The 17,721-nt window shown below is 43.5% G+C and overlaps 1 protein-coding gene across 7 annotated transcripts in view; it reads right to left on the bottom strand.

The window, feature by feature from the left end:
• Positions 1-5,298: 5,298 nt before the first annotated feature.
• The window catches only part of PPP3CC (protein phosphatase 3 catalytic subunit gamma), an 84,427-nt gene continuing 72,004 nt past the window's right edge, over positions 5,299-17,721 (bottom strand). For 2 of the 7 annotated variants that reach the window (XM_058194757.1, XM_058194759.1), the window contains 4 exons: positions 17,509-17,590; positions 14,094-14,191; positions 9,082-9,111; positions 5,299-5,507 (listed from right to left, as the gene is read on the bottom strand). In XM_058194757.1, coding sequence (XP_058050740.1) covers positions 5,332-5,507; positions 9,082-9,111; positions 14,094-14,191; positions 17,509-17,590 — 386 coding nt within the window. In that variant the 3' untranslated portion in view covers positions 5,299-5,331. Of the gene's footprint in view, positions 5,508-9,081; positions 9,112-14,093; positions 14,192-16,326; positions 16,409-17,508; positions 17,591-17,721 lie in introns of all 7 variants that reach the window. The other 5 variants (XM_058194758.1, XM_058194760.1, XM_058194762.1 and 2 more) reach the window with 3 other exon arrangements.

Here is a 17,721-nt window from a genome sequence, read left to right as displayed (position 1 = left end):
GTCTTTTTATTTTTGGGGGGAAACACCCAGATTGTCGCTTTTTGACCAGAAATCTCTGCCAGGGCATTTGCGCTCTTCCTCCAGAAATAGAAATCCACCAGGTCTTCCCCATTTTTGCCCTCAGAAGCAAATCTACATGTCAGCAATGCATGCTCAAATTCCAGAGTTTTGAGAGGAGCTGACTTTTAATTTTTGCCGGCTTCTAAATTTGGGTTCAAGAGATCATGAAGAATCTAGTTGCCCTCTAGAACAGGGGTCTCCAACCTTGGCCACTTTTTAAGACGTGTGGACTTCAACTCCCAGAATTCCACAGCTGGGAGTTGACGTCCACAAGTCTTAAAAGTGGCCAAGGTTGGAGACCCCTGCTCTAGAACGTAAGAAGCTGTTGGTCCAGCAACACGCCATGCCAGGGAAAGGACCGCTGCAGATGGCCCCTCTCTTTCACAGGTGATAGGGGAAACAGGGCAAAGGAAGTCTTTTGAGAACTGAGCACTGAATACTGGAAATAACAGGTGTCAATGCTGCGTTTTCTGACCGCTGGCCAAAATGGTGGGAGGAGGAGGAGAAAGAAAGGGAAGGGTTACCGTTGTCCAGGGCTTGTTTCTTTTCCACTCAAGCTCTTGTCTCTTGCCCCGTGTGTCCTTTTTTTTTCCCCCCACAGGATTAGGAATTTTAACACACGGTCCGTGGAAAAAAAGACGAAGCCGACAGGCAGCTTGCAACCACGTTGTCTAACTAGAGCAGGGATGAGGAAACGATGGCAATTTTATGACTCCCCAAATCCTGAGCCAGCCCACGCTCAGTGGACGTCTACGAGTCATAAAGGGGCCATGGTTCCCCACCTCTGAACTAGAGAGTCCGAAAACCAAATCCTTTCGCCCCAAAATCACACTGTTTTGCCACACACGCGGTCACCACCGAACGCTATGCCGAATTTCAAGGAGTCTAAAGTGGTCTCTCTTTCGTATCTTGAAGGTGACAGGAGAAGAGTAATAGCTCGAGCTGGTGGAAATGAAGACCCCTCCCTTGAACAGCCAACCTATTAGACTGCCAGGCTTCTCTTTCCTAACAGAATTGGTGGAAAGGGGAGGTCAGTAGATGCAGCACCTTAAACCAATTGGGCAAAAATACTGCAAGCAAGCTTTAATTAGCTTTAACTTCATAAAACAAGGAGGAGGGGGGAGAAAGGAAGCTTGGGAGTGGGGCGGGGAAGCGGGAGGGGAAGAGAGAGAAGTAGAGCAGGATTTAGCCACTCAAAAGAACTAGAAATTTAGGACTGAAATGTTTTCACCATTTCCTAACTCAGTATGCCCACGTCACAATGATCTCTAGTAGGCGAATAAAAAAAAAAAAAAGAGGAGGGGGAGCATAGACACCCTTGCCAAGAATTATAATCTCTCCAAGGTGAGAGAACAAAGTTGGCACTACATTTCAGACACTAAGTTTTTTTGTTTTTTGTTTGGTTAAAGACCAGCTTTATTTCATAAACATTATTACTGTTGCACGAGAAGATCCAAATGTATGTAGTTCAGGCTGTCGTAGTTTAAATGGTGCCTTTTGACATTGATTCCTCGGATAGATAAGATAGATAGATAGATATAAAGGTTTTCATCCATATGGCTGAAATTAGCAAATGAATAGCACCCCCCACCATCCGTAGGAGGCTCACTGTTTGAATCTTATCTGATTCTGGGGAAAAAAAGAAAAGAGAAAGAAACAGGTGGATGGAAACACACAAGGGATGACATGGCAGAGACCGAACCAAGCCACTCAAGATTTATGCAATTAAATGAAGCCCTTTCTGAGTGACCTGCAAAAAAATCGGTACTTTTCGGATTAGAAGCATTCCAACCAAGGCTGCATCGTATCCTACCAGCGGTAAAGGGTTAGTTCGCGAAGGAAGGAATTCCGAGCGGCCGTCTGTAAAAAAAATGATGCGCCAGATGGTCAACCTTAACAAAAGCTGCAAGAGGCCTAAGTGGACGTGAAGGTCTCCGTCCACAAGGTCACGCGATTTATTTAGGTGGGAGGTTTGTGGGGGGGGGGGAGGAGAAGGACAGCGATGAAAATGCAAACGCCCTCAACTGCATCGGTTCTAAAAAAAAAACAAAAAATGCAGAAAAAACACCCTCTAACGTCTTGATTCTCAAGATGAAGGTTTAAGGAACGGCTATATGGCTGTAACCTGGAGCAAAGAGTCCATCAGAGAGCAAATAAGAGGTTTTTTGTTTTTTTTAAAAAAAGGATAGACCTACGGTGGCTGATTGTACCGTTTGTTCAAGCCACTAATATTAAGAAGAGTTGCCTGAGGAACACTGACTCAAAAACGTATTGCGAAAGAGCCAGGAGGGAACAAGAGAGGTAAGTGGGTGCTGTCAATTTCTCTTCCTCCTATCTTCTTTTTGCCGCTTTTCTTCTTTTCTCAATGAATGATCAAAGCTGCAGTTTTTACAAAAGAAACCACCCCCAAGGCTTGGTTTCCACCACAACACACCGAGCCAAGAATATATTCAACAAACGATCCCATTTCCAAAATTACAACTTCAATGGTTTACTTGTTGGCTCTTTGGCACATTATAACCCAAAGCTTCCGATTCTGTCCCAAATTAAAATGTTTAACTCTGCTCTCACTGCAGAGGTTTTATCGACGCCTTTAGCTATATATTCCTAACCGAATCTTCATCCTTCTCTTTTTTTCTTCCCTTGCCAAAACCATCCATCGTGGGGGGATATATTTCTTCCCTTGTAAGATAAGCAGGCCTTCACTACCATCCATAGATCCTTCAAGGAGAAAGCATTCCCCTTCCCCCTTGTTGGGGTTTTACAAAGAAGAGAGTTGAGATATTCCATTAATTAATTAATTAATTAATTAATTATATATATATATATATATATATATATATATATATATATATATATATATATATATATATATATATATATATATATATGGTGTTTTATGTAGGTCTTTGGTTATTCAGGTTTTCTCCCGTAAAATTGGAAGTTTCTTGGCGGCGTTTCGGCGAAGTCTCATTCGTCATCTTCAGGCTTCAGCTTGATGCTCCCAGAAGCACGAAGCTGAAGCCTGAAGATGACGAATGAGACTTCGTCGAAACGTCGCCAAGACACTTCCAATTTTACGTGGGAGAAAACCCGAATAACCAAAGACCTACATATATATATATATATATATATATATGGTTGGAGAAATGTAAAAAGTGAAATAGGTACTCTGTTTTGAGGAAAGGGAACTCCAGAAATTCGGGAGCCAACGCACAATTTGTCAGTACCTGCACTGGCCACAGCCAGGCGTTTCCTATATGGCAAGACATCCCAAAAATGCAGATGTGCAGCAGAGGTCTGAGCCCTAAAAGAATTCTCGCTCACAATACAGACCTACCTAGGTGTGTATAGTAGAGTGAACAGAACAACTTGCCTACAAACATTTTTTTTCATAGCGGGGTGGGTGGGTGGGGGGTAGCCCTCATTTGGGGGAATGAAAAGGAAGCAGCGTTGCTTCCAGAGGCGAATTTGAAAAAAGATGGGACAATCGAGCAGATGATGGAAGGTTGTAATTTTATGGGGTAAGGTTGATTGAGGGTATTAACATTCAGCCTATGGATGTTGTGCAAATTCTGATTTCACGTCAATGATCGTCTTTTTTTTTTTTTAGTTATGGGGGCTGGAGAATCGTACTTTCACCCTTGAAATTACCGAGCGGCTTTTTAGATTAAAACAGAGAGCGTTTTTGTCAGGAAGAAAGAAAAAAAGAAGAAGAATGGAACTTCTGGCCTTTTTTTCTGCTCCTTAAGCCCAAAGATGATTCCTCAACCAGTAACCCTGCACAGGCGGCTGGAGTTTCCCACCTGCCTATAAATGAAACAGGCATATACTTGGTACATCTGGATAAGAGGAGGAATGCTGGGTTGTGAACTCAGAACTTTACACCAGTTATTCTCCCTAGATGTCACGGTATTCATTCATTCATTCATGTTGAACCTGCAAGCAGGAGGCCCTGATGTAGACAAGGCAGATATATATATATTGTGCTGGGGCTCTTATTGCTGAGCCACTGTAGCGCAGTTTGCGGGATGTGTTGGATGTGGTAAGAAGGGCAAAGTTTCCCTTCCCCCTGTACATTAAGATCGCGACCGCTAAACAATCCCGTGAGGCTGTTTGTGGTTCAGAGAAATGATATAAATCCCTTGGGTGTGGCGTTGATGTAAGCCAAACGGGATTTAAACGCATTGAAAATAGGAGCAGCCAGCTGGATTAGCTCCCAAGAGTGATGCTTTCGGATGAATGGAGATCCTGAATCACATCCATCAAAACCCACCTGAATAATGGTTTATTCCAAGAAATTGTCTCTACAGGAATTGGGATTTCTGAAGGAAAAGCAATGGTTACGTTTGAGGAGATGGGGGAGGAAAAGGGCGGAATGGAACAGCACGCCACAGCCAACTCGCCACGGGATAAGAGTTACACTAATATCGAAGAAAAAGTTGAATAGAATCATTAAAGAAAGGAGAGACGAATGAAATGTGAATGACAAAAATAACTTTTAAAAAAAAAAACTATTTTAAATAATTAAAATTGAATTGTTGAAGTGTCCTGGGGCAAGTTGTGGGGGGGAGGGGGAATTGGCCGTGGCAAGTTGTCGTAGAGCCGGGAAAAAAACAAAGCGGAGATTCCCATTACAAATATCTAGCAACTTGTTCTGTGCTGTTTTTCTGTATTTGCCTCTGAATTTGCCTCTTGACCAGAGGGTTCCCGCAAAGGAAAAACAAAAGTTTACCAATTGCCCAGAGCAGAATGCCTTTTAATGGAAGTCAACTGCTGGACCATCAGATGTGGTGAGAAACACAAGAATTTAAAACAAAAAAACAAAAAAACAAATGAAGAGCAAATGTGGGAAGGAAAATGTGTTCAAAGATGCCACTTTCTTTCTTTTTTTTTAAAAAAAAGAAAACTAACTTAAAATGGTTCCAATAAATTAGATAGGTCGTTGAAGTTTGGCTTCCTTTCCCTCCCACCCTCACTCACCGGGTCCTTCCCTCTTGGCAGGGATATCTTATCTGTACAGAACGCTTTATTTATGTGCTAGTTTTTAGACCCATCCTAAATTTAAAAAAAAAAAAAGATGACTTTATATATCGAACATAAAATTTAAAAAACTTACAAAATGGTCACCTCTCTTACAGAATGGATGCAAACTGGATTATGGATGTTCCTCCAGGCTAAGTTGGTTTCTTTCCTCCCCCCTCCCCCGCCCCTTTCATAATAAATAAATAGAATTCATTAAGTTTTGGATGCTTTAGTGATATGGAACTGTTACTGGGCTTTCTTCCCCGTCCCATTCTTGTCCGCAGAGTTTGTTGAGGTTAAATTCACTGGACCATCGGGGTGCTTTGAATCCTTGCGTGGCGGCATACGCTCGTTGACGCGATCCAGACCTCTGGCTTCTTCAAAGCTGCGGATCTTGTGTTGTGGCGAAAATCCACGGATGGCTACGGGGAGGGAAAAGGGGCAATTAGAGGCATTTGCAAAGTAGGCCGTTGACTTGTAAACACTTGCTCCTCTGCTGTCGAGCAGAGGTGGTATGCGTAGAGCATGCGTCTGACTTCTTCATTCTCTATACTACCATGTTTCTGGCAGTCTAGAAGCCATGTAAGATAATTATCCATATATATATATGGATATGATATATATATATATATGATTTATTATTTCTGGTTGAGATAAGTGATGCTTCCACATTTTGGCTTCCAATAATAGCGCTTAGACTTATATACTGCTTCATAGTGCTTTACAGCCCTCTCTAAATGGTTTACAGAGTCCAAATCAATTGACCTTTTTTTTTATCTTTAATGCTTCGAAAACCCTGTAGGTTACGATCAGGGGGCATAATCAGGAAGAAAAAAAATATACATAAACATATTTCAAGAGTTTTCTCTCCAACTGCTTTCATCTCTGTTTAAAAAACAACAACAAACATTTGTTTGTCTGCAGCCTAAATAATTTTTAGGCAAAACTGTTAATGAAGGCATATTTTTTCCCCCCTTCCCACTTAATAAAACTTCAAACCTAATCTGGAGAAAAACAAATTAGGAAGTCAGACGGATGCTCAGCAAGGGAAGCAACGGTGCAGTTAAAAATAAATAACAGCATTTTTTTCAAAGCTGGGAAACATAAAATCAAAATCACTGAGCACTAAATCAAATCTTCAGCACAGCAGAACACCACACGCAGAGATTAAAACACACACACACACCACACCACACCAGAAAAAAGGAAAAATGAACCAATCTTTGAATGAAAAAGCCTTGCATGACCAGGAACTGGATGCAGAGAGAAGCTTCGGGTATGTAGGGCCACAGCCTCTTCACCCCGCTTGGCACAGCCTTAACACTTTCTATCCAACCCAGGGCTGAGCATAAAATCTTCCTTGGCAGCTAGTCTGAGCAAGAGCAAAGAACTAGATAGGTACACAATGAGCTCTTTTGCTGCCAGGTATGAATCCTTCTCAAGATTGACTTTTGCCATGCGCTGAAAAATGACACAGCAGTGCAATTCAATGAATCGCTATAGACTATAGAAGGAACAGATCAGACATCCAGCCCTTGCTTATCAATGGAGACCGAGTGGCGCAAGTGGCCAGCTTTAAGTTTCGGGGTGTTATCATAAAAGAGGACCTCGCAGCACTGGTCAAAAGGGCCCAGCAGAGATTATACTACCTGAGACTTCTTAGGAAACAATTGAATGAAAAACTGGTGACTTTCTACAGCTGCACCATAGAGAGTATTTTAACTCTCTATCTTAAAAGGGCCTCTGGTGGCTCAGAGTGCTAAGACAGTCTGTTATTAACACAGCTGCTTGCAATTACTACAGGTTCAAGTCCCACCATGCCCAAGGCTGACTCAGCCTTCCATCCTTTATAAGGTAGGTAAAATGAGGAGCCAGATTGTTGGGGGCAATAAGTTGACTTTTTATATAATATACAAATGGATGAAGACTATTGCTAACATAGTGTAAGCCGCCCTGAGTCTTCGGAGAAGGGCGGGATATAATAGCAAATAAAAAAAAAACTTACTGCACCTGCGTATGGTTTGCCAATTGCACAGTGGCAGATAGGATAGCACTCCAGAGGGTCAATGTCATTGCCCAGAAGATCATTGGTTGCCCTCTCCCCTCTTTGGAAGAGCTTTATAGCTCCCGGTTCATTAAGAAAGTTTAAAACATCCATCTCATCCTGGGCACCCCCTTTTTTTTTTAAACTATTACCATCTGGCAGCCGGTACAGGACAAGGACAAATAGGCTGAAAAACAGCTTCTATCCCAGGGCAATAACCATATTGAATTCTATGGTATACTGCAATATTGGGTTTTCAATTTCAATTATATAGAATGTAAAAGATGTATGTCTGTGTTTTTATTTTTATAGTTATAATGTACACTGAAGATGGCCTTTAATTCCATTGTACCATGTGCAATGACAATAAAGTAAACTAAACATATATGCACCAAGACTAATTCCTTGTGTGTGTGTGTGTGTGTGTGTGTCTATTCTATTCTATTCTATTCTATTCTATTCTATTCTATTCTATTCTATTCTATTCTATTCTATTCTATTCTATTCTATTCTAAACTAAACTAAATTCAGTATGTCTGTTAAAAGGCTCATCCAATGGCAATACTGAGGAGACCAAGGACCAGATTCTTTAGATTTCTTCTGAAAGTCTGCTTATTTTTCCTTAAGAGTGTTCTGAATAGAACAAGTTCAGCAAGAAGACAACCAGCAAATACATTCAGTGGCCCCACTATCAGCTGGCTCAAGAGAGGTTAATAAGATGGCACGAATTCTAGGACACACGTCTAGCATTTATGTAAATGCACACAGATCTGAGACTCAATTCTGGCATTTCCTGTGTAAAGATATGGAACTATACCTAGAGACTGGTAACCCTTTGCCAGTTTGAGGAGATAATGCAAGGCCAAATAAAACGTTCTCTCTGAGTTTAAGGTGGGTGCTTTCTAATGACTCGGTCAATAGAGGCCGGGCCATGATCATCTGAAGAAATAAGAATAAAATAACAGAGTTGGGAGGGACCTTGTAGGTCATCTAGTGCAGGGGTCTCCAACCTTGGCAACTTTAAGACTTGTGGACTTCAACCCCCAACTTTGCTGGCTGAGGAATTCTGGGAGTTGAAGTCCACAAGTCTTAAAGTTGCCAAGGTTGGAGACCCCTGATCTAGTCCAAACCCCTGCCCAAGCAGGAGATCCTACACCGTTTCCGACCAATGGCAGATGAAAGCTTCCAGTGATGAAGCTCCCACAACTTCTGAAGGCAACTTCTGTTCCATTGGTTGATTGCTCTCACTGTCAGAAAATTTCCAGGTTGAATCTCTCCTTGTTCAGTTTCCATCCATTATTCCTTGTCTGGCCTTCAGGTGCTTTGGAAAACAGCTTGACCCCCATCCTCTCTGTGGCAGCCCCTCAAATATTGGATAGACTGCTATCCTGTCTCCCCTGGTCCTTCTCTTCCCTAGACTAGCCATGCCCATTCCTGCAACCGTTCATCGTATGTTTTAGCCACCAATCCCCTAATGGGAAAACAAAAAAATGCTTTTAAAAGGCTCTGACGATCCCAGCTGAGTTGCCTGATTGTCAGAGCCTTTTAAAAGCGTTTTTTGTACAACCTCTTCGGTTGAAGAAGTTGTAGAAAAAACTGCTTTTAAAAGTAAAAAAAAAAAGTTGGCCATGCCCACCCTGTCACATTACCTCCCCCCCCCAAGCCACGCCCACAGAACCGGTAATAACAAATTTTACATTTTCCCACTGGGGGGGTGAAGGATGTGCCAAGCTGGTACACCTTTCTCCTTCAGCTGCTCTCTACTTCTGGTGATGCAAGAATATGTTGTTGTTGTTGTTTTTTGGTAATGGCTGACAATAAAACTCTGGGATGAGGAGTTAAAAAAAAAGATTAGCAAACAAACAAGCCATCTTGGAATGGGGGGGGGGTTAAAAAAATAAAAGAAGATTTAGCAAACACACACAAACCATCTTGCAAGATTCTAGCCATACCTTCCCGTGCCTCTACTGCTTCTACTGTGGCTGTAATACAGAAGGGAACAGTGGCATGCAAAAATAAAGACAGAAAAGCAGTGAGTGAACTTAACATCGCTATGGTTGCTTAAGAGACTTAGAAACCCGCCCGATACCCAAACGAGAGGGAGGAGGAGGACGAGGAGGGTGACAATAACCGGGCAGCAGAGAAGGATGGGCCAAGAGGACCAAGAGGTGAAAAAGGGCTTTGGAGAGGTTAAACAGATTGGAAAATGGCTCAGCTGAGTTTCCAGGAGAGCTGAATCTTAACCGTTGGCTTGGAATCAACTTTTCTGTGAGTGGTTGGGTGGGTACTAACACGCGCCCAAATCTTTTGCACGGTAGCATTTCGCAGATAACCCCCTCCCCTACACATCACGATACTGAAGCTAAGCAACCACTTTTGAAAAAGTTTCCACATGAAAGGGATGCTTGTTTTAGATGGGAGTTAGGCTGGTTCGAATCCCTAGTGCTGCCGTGTAACGGGGTGAGCTCCCGTTCCTGTCCCAGCTTCTGCCAACCTAGCAGTTCAAAAGCACCTAAAAAATGCAAGTAGAAAAAATAGGGACCACCTTTGATGGGAAGAGAACAGAGTTCCGTGCGCCTTTGACGTTTAGTCATGCCAGCCACATGACCACGGAGATGTCTTCGGACAACGCTGGCTCTTCGGCTTTGAAACGGAGATGAGCACCGCCCCCTAGAGTCGGGAACGACTAGCACATATGTGCGAGGGGAACCTTTACCTGGGCTGATTATTGTCTGGTCAGGTCAAGCTGACCTGACCGGAGACATTTTGAAGCTTCAGTGTTGCTGCACTGGATGGGGGAGGGAAGGGGAGGGAGGAGGGAATAGAGATAGCTGGGGTTTTGTAGCCAAAACAAAACAACTTTCCCCTGAGAATCAAGGACATTCTCGCACCTGGTCTCAGAGAAAGAGAGAGAGAGGGAGAGGGAGAGGGAGAGAGCGCTGTCTGCAAGGAGTATAAATCTTCAATATAGTCAGAGCTGAAGAAGCTTCTTGGATGAGAAGCAGAAAGTCCAGTTGCCTCTCAAAAAAGCACATTTGGGATGTAAGTCAGAACTCGTACTTGAAAAACAAGACCGTCTTATTAAACCCGGCATTCTCCTACCTCAACCTGGTGAAGAACTACCAAAGCTATGCAATCTTCTCCTAAACCTCTGAAAACAAGCGGTATGTTAAAAAAATGTTCAGGGCTTCATGAAAACATTGTGCCGCTTCAGCGGTTTGTCTGCTTGAGGAAGGAGAACGCTGTCCGCCATTTTTAGTAACAGGCAGCCTGTTTGTAAATATGAGTTGCCCGTAATTTGGATGCCTTTGGGTGAACCTACGCACTGCCTGTAATGATTCTCGACTTTTGCCAATCATAAGCATAAGGTAAAAAGGTAAATGTTCCCCTTGGACATAGTCGTTCCTGACTCTAGGGGGCGGTGCTCATCTCCATTTCAAAGCCAAAGAGCCAATGCTGTCTGAAGATGTCTCCGTGGTCATGTGGCCGGCATGACTCAACACCAAAGGCACACGGAACTCTGTTCCCTTCCCACCAAAGGTGGTCCCTATTTTTTCTACTTACATTTTTTAGGTGCTTTCAAACTGCTAGGTTGGCAGAAGCTAGGAGAAGGAACGGGAGCTCACCCCGTTATGCGGCACTAGGGATTCGAACTGCTGAACTGCCAACCTTTCGATTGACAAGCTCAGCGTCTTACCCACAAAGCCACTGCGTCCCTGTTATATATGGTATTACTACAGGTCATTTCCTGGTGCAAACCAGCCACTGCTGTCCATTAATCTATAATATCGCACTAAGATCACGTAGTGATTTCAGTAACAAATTAATGTGACACTTTTTAGTAAGTTGATATTTTTACAATATGTAACTGTTACAGAAGAACACATCTATATTTGTGTGTGTGTGTGCGTGTGTGAGAGAGAGTGAGATAAGGAGGGATAGGGAGAGGGGGAGGGAGAGAGACAGAGAGAGAGAATAAGACAAATTCCATAGTCAAGAAAACAGCATTAGCCAATATTTGTACATAAATCTATTTTCATTAGAAAAAAAAAGAGGAGACAAAAATAGAAGTTTGCAATATTATACGTGAAGTGGAAATTTAGATTCAGAAGGGTTTTTTTTCCCCCCTCTCACTTTTTCCAACAAAGCTGAAAGTTGGTAGATTCGGAACAAGTGAGTATCATATAGATGTGCTGTCTCAACGTACACTGTAGACATCAAAATGTGCTGTTTTAGATTATCTCTATTAAATGCTAGGAGGAAAATACTGCTCTTATGTCCTTTTGTAGACTTCCAGCTGATGTTTGTTCAGTTCCGGTGAGAAGGTAACACTGGACTAGAGAGAATTTGGACCTCATATAGCAGGGGTCTCCAACCTTGGCAACTTTAAGACTTGTGGACTTCAACTCCCAGAATTCCTCAGCCAGACTTGAAGTCCACAAGTCTTAAAGTTGCCAAGGTTGGAGACCCCTGTCATACAGCAAATCTCAGACTTGTTGTTAAGGAAAACAATTTGCCAAAATGACAAATTTTCTTGAATTCCGCACAAAGCAAGCAATTTGATTTATTGGGATGTCTCTGATTGGTTGATAAATACTACATGCTCCTCAAAGGAAGCCTTCTTCAGAACAAGGAGGGGAAGTAGAGGCAGTGTTTGTGGTTTTAGTGACTGAGCCGAGCTACCAGGAGTGAGCCACACATGGTTTGGTGTGGAGAAGTACAGAGATGGCTTTGAAGAAGACATTCAACAACTGTTATATAAACCTCAGCTAAGCCCAGCTGATGAAGAGGAGTGGCTAAGAAATAAAATTTCTCTGCTCTTTAGAATAAGAAGGGGGAGAAAGTCAAGAGTTTCAAGTTTCTGTTATTTTAGTTTTAACGAACAGCAGAGCTCCAACGTTTCATGGGACATCTGTTTCCTGCCCAGGTTCTACCTGAAAAGTCTGACATTCTCCACATGTTGATACACAGCAACTTCCATCATCCTTCTTCCTTACTGCCTATATTAGCTGTAGCTGATAGAAGAACAATGTGATCTGGAGCATGGATCTTCAACCTTGGCAACTTTAAGACTTGTGGACTTTAACTCCCAGGGTTCCTCAGCCACCTTCGCTAACCCTAACTATTTAAGACAGGGGTCTTCAACCTTGGCAACTTTTAAGACTTGTGGACTTCAACTCCCAGGGTTCCTCAGCCAGCTTTGCTAACCCTAACTATTTAAGACAGGGGTCTTCAACCTTGGCAACTTTTAAGACTTGTGGACTTCAACTCCCAGGGTTCCTCAGCCACCTTCGCTAACCCTAACTATTTAAGACAGGGGTCTTCAACCTTGGCAACTTTAAGACATGTGGACTTCAACTCCCAGGGTTCCTCAGCCACCTTCGCTAACCCTAACTATTTAAGACAGGGGTCTTCAACCTTGGCAACTTTTAAGACTTGTGGACTTCAACTCCCAGGGTTCCTCAGCCAGCCTTCGCTAACCCTAACTATTTAAGACAGGGGTCTTCAACCTTGGCAACTTTTAAGACTTGTGGACTTCAACTCTGGGAGTTGAAGTCCACAGGTCTTAAAAAAGTTGCTACGGTTGGAGACCCCTGATCTGGAGGACCACAGATTAATTTAATTCATTATTTTATGCAAGCCATCTTGAGTCCCCCTTTTGGGATAAATTGGGGGGGGAAAAGTGAGGAAGTCCCTGCGGATTTTACTCCGCTAGTCGTGACCGACTTGAGGGAGTGATGTTCATATCTCCCTTTCAAGGCCATTAAGAGCCCACGCTGTCCGGAGACATTTCCTTGGATGTGGCCAGCATGACGTCACGGGGTGCGCTGTGTCACCTTCCTCAACGAAATGGTACCTATTTATCTACTTGCTTTGTCAGCCCCTGAGTTTCATATAGCTGGTTGAATTGGAAATTCAAACCAGATGTTCAGATATCTTCCATTCCTACTCAAAACACTGTTCTGTATAACCTTAACTTAACCAGTCTGAAACCCACAGAGTGCCACACAAAAGCTTCAGGCTGGCTTCAGTTTAGCACAACAGGGTAAAAGTAATGCAAAACCGGGGAGGAAATCTCGATACTTCCACCAATCGTTTTCAGTGTGATCGCTAAGAACAGATGGGTCAAGGGTAGACCAATGGCAGTGATGTATGCAGAAGCCTAACTGTTTATTTGAAGGGAACTCTAGAAAGTTGTTACAAAGAACAGGTCTAGACATGCTTTAAAGTTTCTGGGTTCAGCAATGTTACATGCATGTCTTGGAGAGGATATTTTCAGCTTTTTTGATGGGTTTCTATTAAACTAAAGTGAGGGGCTTCAACTTTACTTTTCTATCGAGTAAAAGTGGTTTACTGTGCCTTCTAGGTTTTAGTCATACACTATCTTGAAACCCCAGATTTGGAAACCTAGGATATGCTACTAGACAATCCAGGGTGACCTTTGCAATTCATCTTATTATTGTGATGGGAAAGGAAAGGCAGCATTGGGAAAACCTCAACTGAACTTCCTGTTGGAATATCCAGTGGCTAATAATAATAATAATAACAACAGAGTTGGAAGGGACCTTGGAGGTCTTCTATTCCAACCCCCTGCCCAGGCAGGAAACCCTACACCACTTCAGACAAGTGGTTGTCCAATCTCTTCTTAAAAACTTCCAATGTTGGTGCATTCAAAGCTTCTGAAGGAAAGTTATTCCACTGATTAATTGTTGTAACTGTCAGGAAATTTCTCCTTAGTTCTAAGTTGCTTCTCTCCTTGATTGGTTTCCACCCATTGCTTTTTGTCCTGCCCTCTGGTGCTTTGGAGAATAGCTTGACTCCCTCTTCTTTGGGGCAGCCCCTGAGATATTGGAACACTGCTCTCATGTCTCCCCTAGTCCTTCTTTTCATGTTCAGAAGCTAAATTTCCATTGCAATCCTTCGTATCCCACCATGGAAGGACTTCAGTTCCTTGTATACTTACCTGTCTGTAGAGTCTGCTTTCCCCCTGAGAGGACCCCCAGGGGCAGAGTACCTGTTGGGGTCAGGCCTTTCAGCGTCAGCACGCTTTCGCTCTCCTCTCTGAAAACAGAAGCAATGGGACCAATTTATACACGTGCAAACAGATCAGCAAACAACCACATCAGTTCTTTAGGACCCTGGTACTTGAAATCCTGTAGAAGAGGGTCTTCCAACCCCAGCAACCTGGAGGTGTCTGGATTTTGACTTCTTGTAATTCTTAGCCACGGTGGCGCAGTGGTTAGAGTGCAGTACTGCAGGCTACTTCTGCTGACTGCCGGCTGCCTGCAATTTGGCAGTTCGAATGTCACCAGGCTCAAGGTCGACTCAGCCTTCCATCCTTCCGAGGTGGGTAAAATGAGGATCCAGATTGTTGGAGGCAATAGGCTTACTCTGTAAACTGCTTAGAGAGGGCCGTAAAGCACTGTAAAGCTGTATATAAGTCTAAGTGCTATTGCTAGTGTCGGTCATTCCTTCCTTCCTTCCTTCCCTCCCTCTGCCCACTGCCAGCAGTTTGATCCTGATTGGCTCAAGGTTGACTCAGCCTTCCGTCCTTCTGAGATCGGTAAAATGAGGAGCCAGATTGTTGGGAGCAAGAGGCTGACTCTGTAAACCGCCTAGAGAGGGCCGTAAAGCAGTGTAAAGTGGTATATAAGTCTAAGTGCTATTGCTATTAGTGGCAGCCATGCTGGTTGGTAAATTTGGAGAACTGAAGTCCAAAACCATCATCAAAGTAGATGAGAGTAGTAATAGAGCCTTTCTTGAAGGTGGTTTAGAAATATAAAACAAAAAGCAAACGAACAAACTAGCTAGGTTTGGGAGACATCTCTGTAGAGAGAATACCTAAATATCCAAAAGGAGAAGATCCCTGGTATAGATCAATTATATTTGACCAGAAGGTGGTCAGTGGGTACCATCAAATGTTATTACGTTATTATGCCGCCATGTTGGCAACCTCTGCTTTAACCAGTGTGTGGAATTAAGCTATTAAGCCTTCTTGGGCTCTACCTAGATGCAAGACTGTCTAGGATTCACATCCACCCTGCTTTTAATTCCAAGGAAAAAGAAGGTGGGACATGTTGAATATATGGGACAAAGAAACAGCTGATATGTCTTATCAGCTTTACTCCTAAAACTTCACTATGGGACAGGGGTCACCAACCTTTCGAACCTCAGGGACCACTAAATTCATAATTTTAAACCCTGTGGACCACTAATATGATCTGCCTAATGACCGGCTGGGTGGGTGTGGCTAGGTGGTCATGTGACTGGGTGGGCGTGACCAACATAATGTCACTCACGTCAAGGGGCGCCTCTCCTCGGCCCTCCCCTCCCAGCCACTCCTCGCCTGCCCGGGTTCTTTAGGAAGCAGTTATTGGAGCTAAGCAGCCACCATGAGAAAGAGTTGGCAAAACAGCTGGTTCAGTTCAAATTGGATTTGGCTGAGAAGGAGGCTCAGCAGAAGCACCTCACTGAGGACTAGGAGCATAGGCTTTCCAAGCAGAGGGAAGACCTGCGGGTGTGCAAGGCCACCTGGAGGCTCAGTGGGCTGAAATGATCAATCAGTTCCAGGCCATGATACAGTCCTACTGGAACGAGGCCCTACAGCTCTTCGCCACCAGTGGCACTTCCCTCCAGCCTTCGCCCGAAGTCCCGCACCAGGAGGCCAAAGCAGACCCCAACTCGGAATTTCTGCCCCCCTCCGACCTACACAAAAAAACCCCGAATGGGGAGACTCTCTGCAGCAACACAAACGTTCATTGCACATATCCGGCCCAAGGGCCATCGTTTGAGGACCCCTGATTTAGTGCAATATAAAAAATGCACATAATTTTTCTGCGGACCACCAAAATTTTCTCACGGAGCACCAGTTGGTGACCGTTGCTATGGGAGATGCTTTTTTGAAGCATTTAAGCTTTGTTGTTGTTGTTTTTTAAATCCTCAACCACCTGGATAAGATACGTTTTGGGAAAAATGTTGGTTCCAGAAAGAATGACCCACAGAATTGATCTATATAACCGACCTTTGTGCTTGAGGATTTTCAATCCTTCAACACCCTTTTGTACTTTTCCCAAATGGGGCCCATGGTGAGCATCTTTGAGCTGTGCTGGTACAACAGAGGCAGTCTGGCAAAACGATGAAGCGGCTTTTACCCTTCCCTCTCTGACCAAGATTCCCAAGAAAAAGACCAATCTTACCGAAGAACTGAAAATACTCGCGCCATCTTCCCAATGGCCCTGATCTTATTCCTGATGATCTCTTTACGGGCAGTTGTGCCTCCTTAGGGAAAGAAGAATCAAAAATGATTTTTTTTTAAAAAAAGAAAAAGAAAGAAAGAAAGAAAAAAAGAAAAAAAAAGGATGAGGTACAAATCATGCTTTATAGGCTCAGTTGATGCCGGTATGCAGCATCTACTTGATTCTAGGAAAGAGAAACCAGATTACAAATTTACAGCTAAAATCGCATTAGTCGGTTACGGAAAAAGTCACGATCAGAATGGAAAGGATAGCGAGTGACGGACAAGGCGACACACAGGAGAAGTCCAAAAGGGGGAGGAGAAATGACCACAGGAAGGAATATGCCAAGTGTTATTTCAGAGCAGCAGACCTCTCTTGCTTCCTCACCAGTGGGTCTGACCACACAACACAGGGGAAGTAACATGAATGACTCAGCCAGAGAGACACAGCTGGGCAAGGCGAGGAACACAATGACAAGACCGAGTGAAGGTGAGAAGGATCCCGGGCTGGGCTTGCAGAAGGGAAAGCGGTCATTACAAGCACTCTCTTCGGATGCAGAAAAGGGATGGCTAGAACTTTTGCGGCCTCGTTCAAGCCCCGCACCAGGAGTCCAAAGCAGACCCCAACTCGGAATTTCTGCCCCCCTCCGACCTACACAAAAAAACCCCGAATGGGGAGACTCTCTGCAGCAACACAAACGTTCATTGCACATATCCGGCCTAAGGGCCATCGTTTGAGGACCCCTGATTTAGTGCAATATAAAAAATGCACATAATTTTTCTGCGGACCACCAAAATTTTCTCACGGAGCACCAGTTGGTGACCGTTGCTATGGGAGATGCTTTTTTGAAGCATTTAAGCTTTGTTGTTGTTTTTTTTTAAATCCTCAACCACCTGGATAAGATACGTTTTGGGAAAAATGTTGGTTCCAGAAAGAATGACCCACAGAATTGATCTATATAACCGACCCTTTGTGCTTGAGGATTTTCAATCCTTCAACACCCTTTTGTACTTTTCCCAAATGGGGCCCATGGTGAGCATCTTTGAGCTGGGCTGGTACAACAGAGGCAGTCTGGCAAAACGATGAAGCGGCTTTTACCCTTCCCTCTCTGACCAAGATTCCCAAGAAAAAGACCAATCTTACCGAAGAACTGAAAATACTCGCGCCATCTTCCCGATGGCCCTGATCTTATTCCTGATGATCTCTTTACGGGCAGTTGTGCCTCCTTAGGGAAAGAAGAATCAAAAATGATTTTTTTTAAAAAAAAAAAGAAAGAAAGAAAGAAAGAAAAAAAGAAAAAAAAAGGATGAGGTACAAATCATGCTTTATAGGCTCAGTTGATGCCGGTATGCAGCA

This window comes from Ahaetulla prasina, chromosome 9 (assembly GCF_028640845.1).
Source record: "Ahaetulla prasina isolate Xishuangbanna chromosome 9, ASM2864084v1, whole genome shotgun sequence".
NCBI lineage: Eukaryota > Metazoa > Chordata > Lepidosauria > Squamata > Colubridae > Ahaetulla > Ahaetulla prasina.
The sequence above is the reverse complement of the archived record's forward strand: the minus strand, read 5'-3'. Positions and strand labels throughout refer to the sequence as shown.